The sequence below is a fragment of the Mirounga leonina genome, unplaced genomic scaffold (genome assembly GCF_011800145.1).
Source record: "Mirounga leonina isolate KUSES-001 unplaced genomic scaffold, KU_Mleo_1.0 Mir_127, whole genome shotgun sequence".
Classification (NCBI taxonomy): domain Eukaryota; kingdom Metazoa; phylum Chordata; class Mammalia; order Carnivora; family Phocidae; genus Mirounga; species Mirounga leonina.
Genome location: NW_023270316.1, coordinates 71,596,487 through 71,614,092, shown reverse-complemented (window position 1 = coordinate 71,614,092; position 17,606 = coordinate 71,596,487). Strand labels below are relative to the sequence as shown.

Sequence of the window (17,606 nt, the reverse complement as noted above, 5' to 3'; positions counted from 1 at the left end):
GGGTGGAGCCGCCTGGGAAGCAAGGGTGAGGTCGGTGGCCCTGCTTCCATTCCCGACTAAGGCTGCCTCAATCATAACAAGATTCTTTGTTAAATATTAGGAATACTCACTGGAAATTGTGAAAGGTGAGGACTAAAACTGTAATACAAAGGTGAAATTTTTGCTTCTTTGATGGTGTCCTTTCTCCGGCAGTGTTCATTGTACAGAGCCTGCCCGCCACGAAATGAATCCAGGATTGTGGAGACAGCCAGTGTCACCACTATGGAATGTACTATTCAGAAGTTTTAAAATGGGCAACCACCTGCTGTGAGCCAGCCCCCCACCACCACCCCCGCCCCGATCCATCGGTCCATCGACGGCCCTGCAGAATGCTTGTGCAGTCCTCACGTGGCTTAGCCTCAGCACATTAACCCCAAACTGCCCTCGAGTGCCCCCCATCCCACACCATCAGAGGCACTCCCCCTCAGGAACACAAACCAGGACCATACCGTGATGTAACAAAAACCCCTTCCGGTCCAAAACCAAAAGAAGTGAGAGTTTTATTTCACATATGTGTCTTCACTCTGCCACTAACATTAAACTGACATGAATTGTACATAGTTTAGTTGTAACTCTCCGTGGGCAGAATTCATTGGGGCTGGAGATTATTTGGTACAAAGGGGATGCAATTGCTTAAGCCGAACTTTCTGGGCTACTGGGTGGCTAGAGAAACAGGTCTGGGGACAAGAGAGAGATGTGAGCTTTGAGTTTAAATCCCCAGTGTACCTCCTCTTACTAGCTTTGAAGTCATGGACAGTTACATAAGCTCTGTAAACTTGACTTTACTCATCTGTAAAATGGGGGCGATTGACAATGCCTTCCTCAAGGTGTGAGCAGATTAAGGGAAATAATGGCTGTAAAGCGCATAGCACTAGGTTGGCTTGTGGTAGATGCTAATAAGTAGCGGCTGTGGGCTATGATAATATGATAATAGTTTCAAGCCCTGTTAACACTTACCGCCACTTTTGTCACGCCATCGGTTAAGTCCTGAGTGGCCCATGCTGTGCCGGATTACCAGCTGGGCTTTTCTGCCTCTCAGCTTGACTCAAAGGAGCCAACCCAAGTTGAAAAACGGTCTGTTCTGCCTGACGGCTGTGGCACGGTTGTGTGCCTATGGGTCTGTTTCGAGTAATGGTGAATAAGGCAGAAGAAGAACAGTTTGACATTTTAGATCCATCCCAGGTGGTATTTGCCTGGTGCATCTTTCATTGTTTTGCTTTTCAACGGAGGAGGAGAGACTTGAAAGAAATGCCTCCTCTGACAGCGAGGAGGAGTTTGGCGTAGGCGCCACGTAGCAGTTCAGGCTTTCGTGTAGTCACGTTCTAGAAGGAGACTGCACCGCACAGCGACTGTGCTGGACCCCGGCCGGGGTCGCCCTGGGCTGGGATCTACATTCCCCGGCTCCTGTGCGTGCCCGCTCTACCGCCCTAACGCACCAGCACTTGCATTTAATGGCACTGGGGGGGCTTTTTCTTTTTCTTTTTTTTTTTCCTTAAAAATGAAATTGGAAGTAACCGGAAACAACAACAACAAAAAAAAAAGGAAAAGGAACCTGCCAAAGATGGTTTGCAAACCAGGGTCCTCTGGCGAGATGGAGAAAGCGGGCAAGCCAGCACTTCTACATGACAGTGTCCTTATGTGGGATTACATAATTTACAACACCTCGCTCTTAATACGAGGGAGAAGAGTTCCTGGGGAGACCCTAGTCCCTTCATTTTAACATCACTGAAGTGGTGTCACGGGGCGGAGAGCTTTGGGATACTCTGCGCTGAGGCACCGTCTCTCACTGCGCTTGCGCATCGAGAGGAAGCCACTGCCCGGTGTCCTTCGCTCGCCTGCAGTGATCAGGCATTGCATCTGCCCGGGCAGCCAGGGAAGGGGCAGGAAATGGTTCCTCCTCGGACATGCCATCATCTTCTCAGCCTGCACACGGAGAGCCGCTGTAGCAGCGGCACTGGTCTAGCTGGGCAGAGGGTCTACACGGGAGACAAGACTCAGCTCCCATGGCAGCTTGTGCCAGGGACACGCAGTCCAGCCTTGAGGCCCGGAAAGGCGAGGGGAGGCCGGAAGTGAGCGGAGAAGGCGAGGGAGCTGGCCAGCGGAGCAGTGCTTGTGCGAGAGCCGGAATGTAAGGTGTTGGGGAGGGGGTGGGTTGTACAGTGAGAACTGAGCTGGGAGACAAGAGAGGCTGATCAGGAGCTACGTCAACCCTGTGTAAAGTATGCACTTCATCTTGATGCCAGCGGGGTTTTACATGGAGGGGGTGACGGGCTCAGGTTTGCACTTTAGGAAGCTCCCCCTGACTCCAGCGTGAAGGCAGAGGAGTTATAACCCAGGTCCAGGAAAGACCAGCAGCGGGGCTAAACTTCAGGTAGAGGGAGAGGGACCAAGAGAGTTCGTGGACTCTGGGGACATTAAGCAGGTGGAATTGGTGGGACTTGATCCTTGGCCTCAAAATTAGTGTGTTTGGTGGTAGGAGGAGGGGTCTCAGACAGAGAGGAAGTCAAGGATGGTTCGATGGTTTATAAATGAGGACAGTTCTTTGAGATGGATATATTGTTCTTCCTAAAGTCGTGTCTGCAGTGGAGCGAGCTGGGCTTCTTGTCATTCTTTGCAGGACCAGGTGGACACGCTGACCTTCCAGAGCCAGTGTCTGCGGGACCGAGCCAGACGCTTTGAGGAGGCTCTGCGGAAGAACACTGAAGAGCAGCTGGAGGTAGTCCTGCTCCCCAGGCCCGGCGGCCCCACCGGGGCCTCACCCCGGGAGTCACGTCAGGGGTACCTCAGGACCTCTGTGTGGATCCACTGCCGCAGTGATGGCTAGCCAGGACATATCCCTGTCAGCACCTCTCTCCTGACACACAGCACAGCTGTGGGTTTCTCCAGCGACATGTTATCCTTGCCAGTGGCCCACTGCCCCCCCACCAGCCACTGTCCCTGAGCTCTCCACCCCGGCCAGGAACCTGCCCTTCCACTCCGTTCTCCCCCAGCTTCGGTTAGGCTGGCACGGGAGGCACCCCTCAGTGCTTGCCTTAGTAGGGTGAGGGCAGTGTTTTCCAGAAAAGCAGGCAAAATTCCTTCCCACTGATAGAGGGTCGCCAGATAAAATACAGGACACCCAGTTCCATTTGAATTCTAAACAAGTGAATTTTTTAGTATAAGTATATCCCATGTAATACTTATACTTAAAAGGTGGTTTATCTGGAATTCTTAATTCAATGTCCTATATTTTGTTGTTGTTGTTGTTACATCTGGCAACCTTACTGTAGCATTTCTTTTTCTAAAGTGCCTTCTGTGTGCTTTTTAAACCACTTTGCTCATTTCCCATGCAAGGATGGCCCCCCACCCCAACTCTGCATGGGCACAGGGGAGACCTGTAAATCCCAACTTCTCTGTTGAATCAAGCAGTCTGGGTCAATGTTAAAAGCCAGTGTTGAATTTACTCTTTTTACCCCATGAGCTCCCTTTTGGGGATGGGCTGGTCGCTTCTAGCCGTCCCAGCATCCAGAGTTTTCAGTAGATGGTGGCCTTACCTCCCTTGTTCCCCAGGGAGCTGGATTTCTCATAGCATTTCCCGTGGGAAATCCGTGAGCATTCATCTTTTTAAAAAAAATTTTTTATTGTTATGTTAATCACCATACATTACATCATTAGTTTTTGATGTAGTGTTCCATGATTCATTGTTTGTGCATAACACCCAGTGCTCCATGCAGAACGTGCCCTCCTCAATACCCACCACCAGGCTAACCCATCCTCCCACCCCCCTCCCCTCTAGAACTCTCAGTTTGTTTTTCAGAGTCCTTCGTCTCTCATGGTTCGTCTCCCCCTCCGATTTCCCCCCCTTCATTCTTCACCTCCTGCTATTTTCTTTTTTTTTTTCCTTAACATAGATTGCATTATTTGTTTCAGAGGTACAGATGTGAGATTCAACAGTCTTGCACCATTCACAGCGCTTAACCAGAGCACATACCCTCCCCAGTGTCTATCACCCAGTCACCCCATCCCTCCCACCCCAGCCCCCACTCCAGCAACCCTCAGTTTGTTTCCTGAGATTAAGAGAGCATTCATCTTTTATCAGGGAAGGCTGTGAGTGGGCTCACACGAGCTCCGGTAGGTCTGGGGAAGCTTGGTACAGAAGGCTAGATTTAGCTGAGTTCACAGCACTGGCGAATACCGGGCTTTTGCTGGGGCCCCTGGTAAATAGCTCTTACTCTCCGCCGTTGTAGATTGCATTGGCCCCCTATCAGCACTTGGAAGAAGACATGAAGAGTCTGAAGCAGGTGTTAGAGATGAAGAATCAGCAAATACACCAGCAGGAAAAGAAGATTATTGAGCTGGAAAAACTGGTGAGTTGGCCTGCCTCATTGGGAGAGCCCCAGTAAGCTGAAGGATATACCTTACTGTCATCACGGACGTCTTCATTCACTGCATCCAGAGGGTGCGCCCTTCCCTGTCCATTGCTTACTCCTGAGCAGGAAATGCCATAGCTGAGTCTCGAGATCTTTCTTAGGGAGCCAGGAATTCTGATAAGGAATCCGAGGTGGCGAGCCCTCCTGACTGCCTGCCTCCATCCCCCATCCGTCACTCCTCCCCTGGGGGACGGCTGCTTCCTCCCTCCTCCCTGCAGGGGATGGGTGCTGAGCCAGCATCCGGGGAGCATCACTGAGGTGTGTGCCAGGCACTGCGCAGAGCACTTCACGTGTTTGTTCTTTAACCCCCGACAGCAATCCCCTGGAGCAGGTACCGGTCAGAGGCTCCTTTCATAGATTCAGGCACAGATGGAGGCCTGGGCAGAGAGCGTAGCCCACCCAGAGCCCGCTGATGAGTGGATGGGACTCCAGGTCCAGGGCTCCCGAGGCCTGCTCTCATAACCCGCTCTCATAACCTCCCTCCCCTTCAACCCGGCTTCCCTTCAACCCGGCTTCCCCAGAACTGGCAAAGGTGCCCTTTGGGGAAACAGAGCACCCCCGAGCTCACGCCCCTCCCCTGCAGGCACAAGGGTCCTGCAAGGGCTGGAGCAGGAGACAGTCATCCTGAGTGGCTAGCAGAGCAATGTGCTTCCAAGGAGACACCATCTCGATGGGGAGGCTGATGTAAGGGTCCCAGATAGACTTTCTTGCTTTTTTACTGTTACGTTTAAAATAAACGTTGATGCTATAAAAAGCAAAGACATGCATTATAAGAAATTATAAGCTAAACAAAAACAAGAAAGTTAGAAGATATTTCCAAGTGCTGTTAGCACTTCCCAGAGCTTTTCCTCGGTACCGTGGACGTGCCCCACACACGGAGACCTTTGTGTCCTGCTTTCTTCCAGCCAGCGGCTCTTTAACTTGCCATCTCAGTAACTGATCATCTCATCTACCTTGTCAAGTTCCCTGCCTGTGTCTGAAATATCCCTTGAAGCTGGTTTTCCCAAGCCAGGAGCTGGTCTAGATGCACCCGTTGTATTCGGTTGTCATGTCCTCTCTTTATCTAGCACCTCCGCTCCCTGCGGACGTCTCATACTGCAGGTGCTCATCAGGTGGGATGGGGGCAGACTGCAGTGTGACTGTTGGTAAGCAGCATCCTGGGCCATGGTGACCATGGGGCACCGCCCTGCCATGCAGCCCCGCCCACATAAGGACTGACAACCGTCCTCCTCCAGGCTGGGCCATCTGCATTCAGTTGTCTGGTCACCCACAAACTTTAGGGTTTATTTGGCTGTTTTTAGCCATGTTCCAGGCATTCTGCAGCCACGCATGACTTCTCCTTCCAGAAACCTTTCTAGGCATAAAGAAAGAACTGATGTAATCACTTCCCATTTCCTGGGAGCAAAGACGAAGGTTGTAGGGAAGTTTGTGGAACAGAACTCAGCTCTTTGGCTCTGACTCCTAGTCCTAGTCATGGAAGGGCGACAGTTATCCTCGAAGATTAACAACCCAACAGTGAATTTGTCATTTTCTCTTCAAAAAATAATTTATTTCTGAATTTATCTTAGAATGGAACTGTACTTCTGCAAGGCCCTACGGGACACACGGACAGAGGAAAAGGCATAAATTGTGGGGGAATAACAACCATGGAAAATGTTGTTTTCGGATCATGTACCAAGCCCGTCTCAGGCTTTGGGTTCCTGGCTGCCCATACCCTCAGAAGGAAAAAAACGTGTCCACATTACTTCTATCTCTACCCCTCCGTTAATTCAGAACGTCATATTGTGCATGCATGCTGGGGCCGGGAATGCCAATGCAGCGCAGCTGACCATCAGGAAGAACCAGGGGACCCATCAGCCAAACTAGGTCCTGGTGGTGGTCCCTTATCTCTGACAGTGTATCTCTGACTGCAGGGACACACACTGTAAGAAATGTATTCGTGGGGCGCATGGATGGTTCAGTTGGTTAAGTGTCTGCCTTCAGCTCAGGTCATGATCCCGGGGTCCTGGGATCGAGTCCTGATCAAGCCTGCTTCTCCCTCTGCCTCTGCCCCTCCCCCGGCTTATGCTCTCTCCCTCTCTCTCTCAAATAAATAAATAAAATCTTTAAAAAAAAGTATTCTACACAGGAACCTGATGTATGTACACACACACACACACACATATAATATATGGAAAAACATACCTAAAATATGACTAACAATATACTTTTACTATATACAGTGCACTCTGGTATTTTCTGTTCTGTTTCATTTTGTTTAAAAAAGAAATGCTACCTACATCTAACTTGATTTTACAACCCACTAATGCATTGCAAACTGCAGTTTGCAAAGCACTGTTCTTTTTTTTTTTTAAGATTTTATTTATTTATTTGAGAGAAAGAGCGCGAGTATGTGAGTGGGGGAGGGGCAGAGGGGGACGTGCAAGCAGACTCTGCAACGAGCGTGCGGAGCCTGACACGGGGCTCCGTCTCAGGACCCTGGGATCATGACCTGAGCCAAAATCGAGAATTAGACACCCAACCCACTGAGCCACCCAGGTGCCCCGCAAAGCACTGTTCTTGATGATCCTCCAAAGCCCAGAAGCCAAGGGCTCTGGTCTTCTACCTTTGTCATGGCCTTGCTGAGAACCTCTTAACCCTGCATCCTTTATAGGCAGAAAAGAACATTGTCCTAGAAGAAAAGATCCAAGTTCTCCAGCAGCAGAATGAAGACCTCAAAGCAAGGATTGACCAAAACACTGTTGTCACAAGGTAGGTGGGCCTGGGTAAGCTTAACGAGGCACATGTCACCTACAAAGTGGCTTTGCTCTTGAGCTCGTTGGAGGGCTCTGTTTTGGTTCCAGCATCCACTTTATCTCATTCCTCTGAGCTGTGAGGCTTCCTCACAGGCTCTTGGCATGTCACATAGGGAAAGAAGAATAAAACATGCCATGGGGACCACAGAGCCTGTCTGCTGGCTCTGCATATCAGTGGTCCCCCCCTTGGGGGAAATGAGTGAAACTGGCAGAAGTGCAAAGCAGAGGTCTCCAGTACAGCTGGGAGATGGAGGGGGTTATTTCTGGGGAGTTTGGAGAGGGCCACCTGCTGGGTATTCCCAGGCGAAAGAGAAAAACCACGTGAGCACCATTAGCTCCCCGGCGGAGAGCCAGGTAGGGCCCTCCGCTGCCGAGCTGTGGTCCTGGGCCAGCCTGGCCATGGCAGTGGGAAAGGTGCGGGGTGACCAAGCCAGTGAAGCCACGCAGCCGAATTCAGCTGCTCTGAGTAACACCGTTCCCATCTCTGTCCCCTGCTCTGTGATGCTCCAACCTTCAAAGAAGGATGCAGTGGTCCTCCACTCTGCTATCAGAGTGGAGTAAAGCAGGGTTTGGGCTGGATCAGCCAGCTGGAGCTTACAGGCGGGCCTCGGAGCTACTGTGGTTTCGGTTCCAGACCACCGCAATAAAGCAAGTGTCGCAGTGAAGCAATCCAATGAATTTTGCCCAAATGAATGGTTTCCCAGTACATCTAAAAGTCACGTTTACACTATCCTATAGTCTACTAAGTGTGAAATACCATTATGTCTAAAAAAGCGATGTACATACCTTAATTTAAAAATACTTTATTGCTAGGGGTGCCTGGGTAGCTCAGTCGGTTAAGCGTCTGCCTTCGGCTCAGGTCATGACCCCAGGGTCCTGGGATCGAGTCCTGCATCAGGCTCCATGCTCAGCGCGGAGCCCGCTTCTCCCTCTGCTTGCTGCTCTCCCTGCTTGTGCTTTCCTTCTCTCTCTCTCTCTCTCTGACAAATATATAAAATCTTTTAAAAAGTAAAAATACTTTATTGCTGAAAAATGCAAACCATCATCTAAACTTTCAGCGAGTCGTAATCTTTTTGCCGGTGGAGGGTCTTGGCTCATTGTTGATGGCTGCTGACTGATCAGATTGGGGGTTGCTGAAGGCTGGAGAAGTCTGTGCCAGTTTCTTAAAACAACAATGAAGTTTGCCCCATCGATTGACTCTTCCTTTCACGAATGATTTCTCTGTAGTGGGTGATGCTGTTTGATAGCATTTCATCCACAGTCGAACTTCTTCCAAAACTGGAGTCAGTCCTCTCAAACCCTGCTGCTGCTTTGTCAGCTAAGTTGGTGTCATATTCCAGATCCTTTGTGGTCATTTCAACAGTCTTCACGGTGTCTTCACCGGCAGATTCCATCTCAAGAATCCACTTTCTTGGCTCATCCACGAGAAGCAGCTCCTCAACCGTTCAAGTTGGATCATGAGATTGCAGCAATGCGGTCCCATCTTCAGGCCCCACTTCTAATTCCAGTTCTCTTGCTGTTTCCACCACCTCTGCAGTGACTGCCCCCACTGATGTCCTGAACCCCTCCAAGTCCTCCGTGAGGGTGGGAACCAACCTCTCCCAAACTCCTGTGAATGTGGAGACTTTGACCTCTTCCCATGAATTATGAATGTTCTTAATGGCATCTAGAGTGGTGAATTCTTTCCAGAAGGTTTTCAATTGTCCAGCTCTCTATGGCGGCTATAGGCTTACAAAATGTGTTTCTTAGAGAATAAGACTTGGAAGTCAAGATGACTCCGTGATCCAGGGGCTGCAGAATGGATGCTCTGTCAGCAGGCATGAAAACAACATTCATCTGGTCCGTCTCCGTCAGAGCTCCTGGAGGACCAGGTGCATGGTCAGTGCACAGTAATATTTAGATAGGAATCGTTTTTCTCAGCAGCAGGTCTCAACAGTGGGCTTCCAATATTCGGTGAACCATGTTGTAAACAGACATGCTGTCATCCGGGCTCTGTCGTTCCACGTACAGAGCACAGGCAGAGTAGGCTGAGCATCGTTCTGAAGGGCCCGAGGATTTCCAGAACGGTCAGCGAGCACTGGCTTCAACTGAGGTCACCAGCTGCGTTAGCCCCTGACAGGACAGTCAGCCTGGCCTTTGAAGCTCTGAAGCCGGGTCCTGACTTCTCCTCTGGAGCTCTGAAAGTCCTCGATGGCATCTTCTTCCAGTAGAAGGCTGTCTTGTCTACACTGAAAACCTGCTGTCGAGTGTAGCCACCTTCATTGCTATCGTAGCTGGACCTTCTGGAGAACTTGCTGCAGCTTCTCCACCAGCCCTTGCGGCTTCACCTTGTGCTTTCTGTTGTGGAGCTGGCTTCTTTCCTCCAACCTCGTGAACCAACCTCTGCCAGCTTCAGACTTTCCTTCTGCAGCCTCCTCACCTCTCTCAGCCCTCAGAATTACAGAGAGCTAGCTAGGGCCTAGCTCTGGATTAGGCTTCGGCTTAAGGGAATGCTGGGGCTGGTTTGCTCTTCTCTCCAGACCACTCGAACTTTCTCCATATCAGCAGTAAGGCTGTTTCTCTTTCTTATCATTCATGTGTTCCCTGGAGCGGCACTTTTAATGTCCTCGAAGAACCTTTCCTTCGCATTCCCAGCTTGGCTGTCAGCCCATCAAGGCTTCACCATGACTTTCTCACTAAGCTCTGGTTAAGAGTGGGAGGTGTGCAACTCTCCCTTTCATTTGAACACTTAGAGGCCACCGTAGGGTTATTCACTGGTCTGACTTCAATATTGTTGTGTCTCAGGAAATAGGGAGACACCCAAGGAGAGGGAGAGCGATGGGGGAATGGCTGGTCGACAGAGCGGTCAGAACACACACAACATTAATTGGTTAAGTTTGCGATCTCACACGGGCACGGTCTGTGGTACCCCAAAACAATTACAATAGCGACATCAAAGATCACCGATCACAGATCAGCATAACAAATATAATAATAATGAAAAAGCTTGAAATACTGCAAAAATTAGCAGACTGTGACGCAGAGACGTGACGTGAGCAAAGGCCGTTGGAAATGTGGCGTTCGAGGGCTGCCACAAACCTTCAACTTAGAAAAGACACAATACCTGCCAAGTGCAGCCAAGTGAAGCATAATACAATGAGGTGTGCCTGCATTTCATCCAGGAGGACAGAGCCCTCTCCGTGAGACCCGCGCCTGCGCCCTGGCCCACTACTCAGCTGTACTCCTATTGGATCTGCCCGTGTCACCCTGTGATGCACACACTTGTGCACACACGCACACTCACATGCATACTTGTGCTTCCTGTCACACATGTGCCCATTCGTGTGCCCGCTCCCAGACTTGCAGTCACGCTCCCTCGAATGCACGCACACTCTTGCGTGCAGCCCCCTCCCAGGTCACACGCATGTACTTGCACACATTCACACTCATTGCCTCCGCAACTGAACTCGAGGTGCCGCAGTTCGTTCCCACCCCAGAGGCTCACAGGAGAGCCTGTGCAGGGGCAGTAGGTCCGTCACGCCCCTCCCCCAGGGGGAGCTGGAGCCTCTGCTCAACCTGAGCCACTGCACGTCCCCGGGAAATCACAAAGGCACCCTGGTCCAAAGAGCAAGTCCAGGCTTTATCCAAGTGAGCTGGCTTCCCGGGCTAGGTCCATCCAGCTACAAAATGCAACAAAGCGAGCAACTCACACTTCCTGACAGACGGCACAGGATGCCTTGATTCATTTTTCATTTAGCATCCCTTCTCAACAAACATTAACCGAGCATCTGTTATGTGCCAGACACCAGGCTGGATGCTGAGGATTCAAAGAAGGCTCTGGTCCGTGTCCCCGAGGGCTCTCCGACCAGCCGGCGGGCAGATGCACAGATCAGCATTTGCAGCAGGGGAAGGCAGTTGCTACCACGGAGCCGCGAGCCAGGGGCAGGGAGGCCCGGAGGGTCCTTTGGCGGATGGCACTGTCCCTGTGCTGTCCTTAGTGTTGGTCGCCACTCTCTCTGAGCCTCCTGGGCGGCACACCCACCCCAGCTCCCCACTTCCCCCCTTTCCTCTTCTGCCTTCAGCATTTGCTCTGTCCAGTGGACAACTAGCGCCTCCCCTGACCGGGCAGAGGGACTGGGAGATGAATGGGGACGGATGTGTCCGTGGGACAAGTGGAAATCACGTTTCAGCCCATGGCTCTTGGTCACCGTGGTCCCACTTGTCCCTGTCCTCCCGCAGGCGCAACCGCCTCCTCCCGTGCCCCAAGCCCACGGGCAGGGTGGATCTCACGTTCAGGGCCTCCCCGCAGGATTGCTGACTGTTTCTTGTTCTCCTCATGCAGACAACTGTCGGAGGAAAATGCTAATCTGCAGGAATATGTCGAGAAAGAAACCCAGGAGAAGAAGAGATTGAGCCGAACCAACGAAGAGCTGCTTTGGAAGCTCCAAACTGGGGACCCAACCAGCCCGGTTAAACTCTCCCCCACGTCCCCGGTTTACCGCGGCTCCTCCTCGGGGCCCTCCTCTCCCGCCAGAGTCAGCACAACGCCCAGATGACGCCGCACCACGCAGCCTGCGGGAGCCCTGGCTCCCGTCCACGTCCACCCGGTGGTTCCACCCGGAGGCAGTCAGGACCGGGGGCCGGCCCGCGGCTGGCCCTGCGCGCATGCCCAGTAGCTGCCTAGCTGCATCCTAAGCAAAGTCCTCTTCTGATCCTCACATAAGACTGTCCCGGTGTTGCACTTAGGAAAGTGTAAACGGTAGTGTCTGATGTGCAAACGTTTGACCGTAGGTAGAGCCAAAAGAAAGAAAGAAACTCCAACTGTTCTTGAGCAATGAACTTTCACTGCAGAATTTCAGGTTAGTTACAAGTAGCTCAGTTTTGAATATACATTGAATAATCATTGTGTACTGCACCGATATGTGTGTATATTTAGATACACGTATATACACATGCAGTGGTTCTGAATTGCATTTTTTATAACATGAAGTGCTGACATATTTTGGTGAAGGTCAGCAGTTTTCTAACTTGTGCCTAAGAATTATTGGGATATGAAAATGCATTTCTATCTAGCTTCCCAGGAATATTTCTACCCAAAATAGAAAAAGGAAAAAAAAAAAAAAGATACAGAGAAGAAGCGCCTTTCAACCTACCACCAAGTGGTACTCTAACACAAACACCAGCGATTTGTGAACGGTAACTGCCTTTGGAACAGTCAGCTTCTTAGTCAACATGATGTGAGGTCACTATTATTCCATTCGCAAGTTTTAATTATTAATACTCCTGTCGTGAGTGCCTAAGGGATAGCAGTGGGAAACCCTGAGAGGTTTAGCAGTTTTGCAGATGATACTCATGACAGTGAATCATCTACAGTCTTGTAAACACAAGTTTTGCTTTTTTTCCTAAGTGGCATCTTGGAATCCGTCATTAAGCTACTGCACCCTCGGGAAAATACGGAGGAGCATGACCTTCTGGAGTGAGGGTGAGGATGACCTTGGAGTTGGCCAAGACCATCCGTGCTCCGTCCTCCAGAAGGCAAATTGCTGATAGGATCTGTATTTTGACGGAGCAGAGTAGGAAAATGTCCTCTGGCAGCCCCATGTGGTGTGCTCTGATGCAATTCTCTAAATGGTCAACCCACCAAAAGATGACCGGCAGGCCCCCATTTCATAGGCAACCAACCTCCCAGCAGTTTGGTTCTATAACTCAGCCCCATCACTGCACACTGAGATGGCTCAGGGGTTCTAGCAGGGGCTTCCAGAATGCCGACTCTTCCATCCTGGGGGATCCGTTCCAAGCTGTGCTCAACCATCACATGGCCTCCCACAAAAGCCAGGCGTATTTTCTGCCCGATGACCAAGCTGTCCCACAGCCACCAGCGGTCCCTTCTTAGGCCCAGGAGGTTCTTCCCGATGGAAGAGCCCTACGGAACGGCCAGCCAGCGGTCCCTGGCTCCTGGACTGGCATTTGTCTCGGCAACGGTAGACGTAGAATGTGAACGAACGCTCCCCCCGTAGTGCTGTGGAACGGTAGGAGCATGACACACAAACAAAGACGTAGTTTTAACAGTTGATACGGTGACATTAATGATGCCTTTGTTTCCTGTTTGTGACAAAGACCCTGCACTTTCTGCCGACGGCCCCTCAGAATGGTCCTGAGCACAGGGCTGCCTCCGAGCCGGCCCGAGGCAAGCAGACTCATGCAGGGATGCTCCGTGCGCCAGAGCCACGGAGCCAGGAGGAAATGGCCCGCAGAAGGGGCCGCCTTGCCCGGGGCCCTGCCTGCTCGCCACACGTGCGGCCGGCCCGAAGACAGGCCTGGTCTGTGCTCCTTGTGGGAGTCAAGGTTGGGCTTGTCGGCCTCAGGGACATCTCACTTCTAGCAAACCTCCAAGGGTCTTTGCCCATCCTCGGGACATACACAGTAGATCCCCATTGAAGAAACATGTCTTTTTTCCTTTAGCGGCTCTGCATGATGTTGTGATATTGAGTTGGGCATTCCATTAGAGTAGATCATGCCACGTTGACTAAATACACAATTATTTATTCTATTAGCAGGCACCACCTGCAAAAACGGTCGTTCGGCGGTAGCTCGGCTCCGCCCGTTAGGAACCGCTTCCATAAGGACACCTGCTAAATGCGTTACACAGCAATACAGATGTCAGTGTTACGTTAGAATGTGCTACAGTGTGTTAGCCTATTGCAGTCAAAGTCATAGTGATGTTAGAACTAAGTAACCCCTCGCTAGGTGGACTAAAGCTTTGCCCTCACCAGCCCTGCCCTTGGGTACTTGAGCTAATTCCCACATTGCCCTGGCTTCGTTCCTTCGTCATGGACACCCACCACGTGTTGCTCCTATCCTGAAACGTGGGGGATGGCAGCCGCTGTGCCCCCTCCTCACCCCCCCCATTAGGACCTGGACCTCTCTGGACGTGGATGTCTCCCGGTCATCCACCTCCCGGGCTGGAGTGGTTCCCACATACCAATGCTACAGCCTCCCCACCTGCCTTGGACCCGCCAAACCTCACCAGCCTCTTCCTGGTGTTTGGGAGACATGTCTGAGCCCCGCACGCACCCCGGCCCACCACACGCTGGATGAGGTTCTGGGTGGGGGGGAGTGGGGTGTCCGGGGACGGGAGGGGGCTGCTGGGCTGTTGGCACACTTGGTGATTATTTGAATGGGGTCACACATTATTTATCTGGCCCCTACAGTTTCTGTGTTGCATATTTGTGTTTGAAGCATATTAAAATGAACTTGAGGGACCTTCTGTGATATGCACTTGATGTACCTGTCAGCCTGGCCCTCTCAGGCTTCAGGAAATGGAGGCTGGGGATCCAAGGCAGGGAGCAGGGAGGTGGGCTAGAGTCAGTTGGAAAAGGACACAAAAGACTGAGTACGGTCCCCTCACCACTGATTTTAAATTCAGACCTGAACAGGTGTATGTTTCCACCCCAAAGAGAGCTTGGTGTGTCCTAAATCCCATCAGTTTTATCTGGATCATCACAGACCTTTCTCTCGAGTGACAATGGCCACCATCATGCAGTTCCTTATCACGAGCCTTTTCCCCCAACCAGGGGGCTGGGGGACAGGGTGGGGGAACACAGGACCCTGGAGAGCTCTGTAGCTTTCCCTATAACACCCCCAAGTGCAGCCGGGACACCCGTTTCTACCTGAAAGCACTTGCCCCCACCCCTCACCTGCCTCAGATTGGCCAGGCCGACCCTGCAGTGTCCACATGGGCCTGCCCCTTCCTGGGGTCACAGGGAGCCCCCCGGGTCGGCCAGCTCCCCGTGGTGGTTTTGCAGGGCATGTGGGAGTGGCAGCTACCTGAGAGACCCCAGCAAGCCTGCCCTCCGGGACAGCTGCCGAGCAAGAGACCTCTTGCAGGGGATAAATCAGGAGTCACTTCAGGACGTGAGAGGAACACCACAGTCCCCCTCTGAATCACCCACGCCTCCAGATCATTGATGATGACTACTTATTGATTAATGATCTTAATCCTCGTCAACCTGTCCCAAACTGTTGTTTCTTTCGGGGGGGGGGTGTCTTGTGCCCTCCACTTCTATGACAACCACTTCCCCATTGTCCTTCCCCCTCCACATGAGGTAAACAAGGCACCCATCAGCACCTCCACTTCACAGAAGAGCAGGTTGGTGACTCGCCCGCTGGCACGTGTAGCAAAAGAGGTTAGTGCTGGCTTCCTCTGGTTTGCAGAGAACCGCGTCCCCTCCCGCAGGTAACTTGCAGCAGGCAGAGGAGATCTTTGAAGGCAACTCAGTCACCTCCTCTGTGCCAAGGACCCTGGTACAGCCCACCACCCCATCGCATCTAGAAGGGAGTAGTGGAGGAGGTAAGCACAGGTAGAAACCTCCAAGCTGGATACTTCCCGCCTGCTACTGGAGTTGAAAGCTGGTCTCATGGCTGGTGCCGCATCATGCAACATCAATGTCCGGCCATCAAGCCACGACTCGGGCACCACACCCTGTCATTGCATCTGTGGTCCTCAAGAGTCAGAATTCTGCCCACTGGAGAGTTTGCGCCACAAGATTTAAAAAAACAAAAACACCGCCAAAGGCTAGTAGGCTGTCCTGGTTGTTAAGCCAAAGGGAGTTCATTCACTTAAGTTTGCTAACAGGGCGCTTCTCTTAAACATCCTGGAACAAAAACCTGGGGTTTCTGAGCACCCAGCTCAGTTCTTCCCCCTCAGCACGGAGGGAAGACGCGCTCAGGAGGGACAGGCTCGTTTGCCTCACTGGCACATCTCCGAGTTTTGCCAGTGCCAGCACCAAGCGGGGATCGGATGGTGTGCAGCCATAAGCGGGGACCACCCTGCTGCATGTGACCAAGGGCCCTGCCTGGTGCTCTGCGCCTCCTGCCCAGGGCAGCAGGCCGGCGGCACCCACTCCCAGAGCCCCGAGCAAGCCGTCCCTGCACAGTGGCTGCTGTCTGCAGAGGGCTTTCTTGTTTTAACGGCACCCGAATGAATGTGGCGGGGCCGAGTTGCGGTCCCCCCTCCCCTGCCACACTGTAGAGCGCAGGCACTCAGTAACCTCATTGTTTCAAGGAGCAAAAACTCAAAGCATCCATGGGAAAGTCCAGCCTGCACAAGGTCTCTCTCCTGCAGCTCAGTCCCAAGCCACCGGGATTAGGTGCTGACCCAGCTGGCCGGAGAGCGGCCTTCATTAGCAACAGCGGTGCCTGTTTTATTCACCGGGCCTTTACTCACATTGCATTTTATTCAATAGCCGCCGTTTCCGGCTCAGTGGGCAGCCGGAGTTTGGTAAAATGAAACTGTTCCCTTTTGAAGAGGGGCGGACAGGGTTACCCACGGTTGACATCCCAACCCTCCTGGCTCTGTTTGGTGGTCGTGCAAGGCTGGGCTGCGAGAGGCCGCCGTCTCCCAGGTTGTAGCCTGGTGAGGAGCTGTGGAGGATTCCTAGGTGCTGCCGATGCCAAGCTGTCTGGGGGCAGCTTTTGACTCCCCAGAAGTGTTTCATAACCAAATTGCGAGGGGAAGCTTGCTCCCGACTGGAATCGCGTGTCGGGGCTCAGGGTTCCCTAAGAAATGGCTGAGACGGGGCTGGGGGCGCTCCTCGGGCTGCCCGCCCCGCGCCGTGCCGGCCGCTAGGTGGCGCTGCGGCGCCGCGGGAACGAGCTCCGCCTCGTGCTGGAGGTGGGCTCTTAGCGCACGCGCTCGGGCGGCCGCGACCTGCCCGCGTGGTCCCTCGCCGCGGCCCACACCCCCGCGCTGGGCTCCCCGGCGCCGGCAAGCTGTCCGCAGAGCCTCTAACGGGGAGATCGCTCGCGGGGGTCCGCCTGGGGGTGGGGGCGACAGGGCGGCCTCCTGCCAGCCCGCGGCCCCGGCCTCACGGCACAGCCCGGCCGCGGAGCGGGGAGGCTGCACAGTCCAAGCTCTGTGGCGGCCTGGGGTTCCGAGGGGCGGACGGTGAGGTGGGGCGCGGCTTGCGGACAGAGTCTCCTCTTCTACACCTGGTGTGAAGCCGGCCGCAGCGCCCCTGCCCTGCTCTCCTAGGGCCGGGGTGTCCGCTGAGAACACGCCCAGGTTGGGCCTTGTCTTCGAGGGCAACACACTTCCCAGTGTGGTCACCGAATCACTGCTTGGTAGCATCTGAGAGTTAAGACCACTGGACTGAGTCTGCCTCCTCTGCAAGAAAACGCTTCCTTCCTCAGGGGGGAAATGGGGGAGAGAGGCAATTACTGGGACAGCTACAATCCTCCCCGACAGACAGACGGGGCGCGTGGAGGAAGTGCAGGGCTAAGGGGCGCCTGGTGCGAGGCGGTTTGGCTGCCCGGGCACCCAAGTGCTTTGGCAGATGAGCAGCTCTATGCCCTCGGCTAGCAGCAACCTGGGTGCGAAGACGTC

General features: G+C 52.9%; 1 protein-coding gene across 1 annotated transcript in view; it reads left to right on the top strand.

Moving 5' to 3' along the window:
• The window catches only part of MTUS2 (microtubule associated scaffold protein 2), a 71,556-nt gene extending 59,778 nt beyond the window's left edge, over nucleotides 1–11,778 (top strand). The window contains exons 6-9 of the mRNA XM_035003622.1: nucleotides 2,657–2,755; nucleotides 4,266–4,385; nucleotides 7,102–7,199; nucleotides 11,565–11,778. Of these exons, the coding sequence (XP_034859513.1) occupies nucleotides 2,657–2,755; nucleotides 4,266–4,385; nucleotides 7,102–7,199; nucleotides 11,565–11,778 (531 nt within the window). The remainder of the gene's footprint in view (nucleotides 1–2,656; nucleotides 2,756–4,265; nucleotides 4,386–7,101; nucleotides 7,200–11,564) is intronic.
• The last annotated feature ends 5,828 nt before the right edge of the window (nucleotides 11,779–17,606 follow it).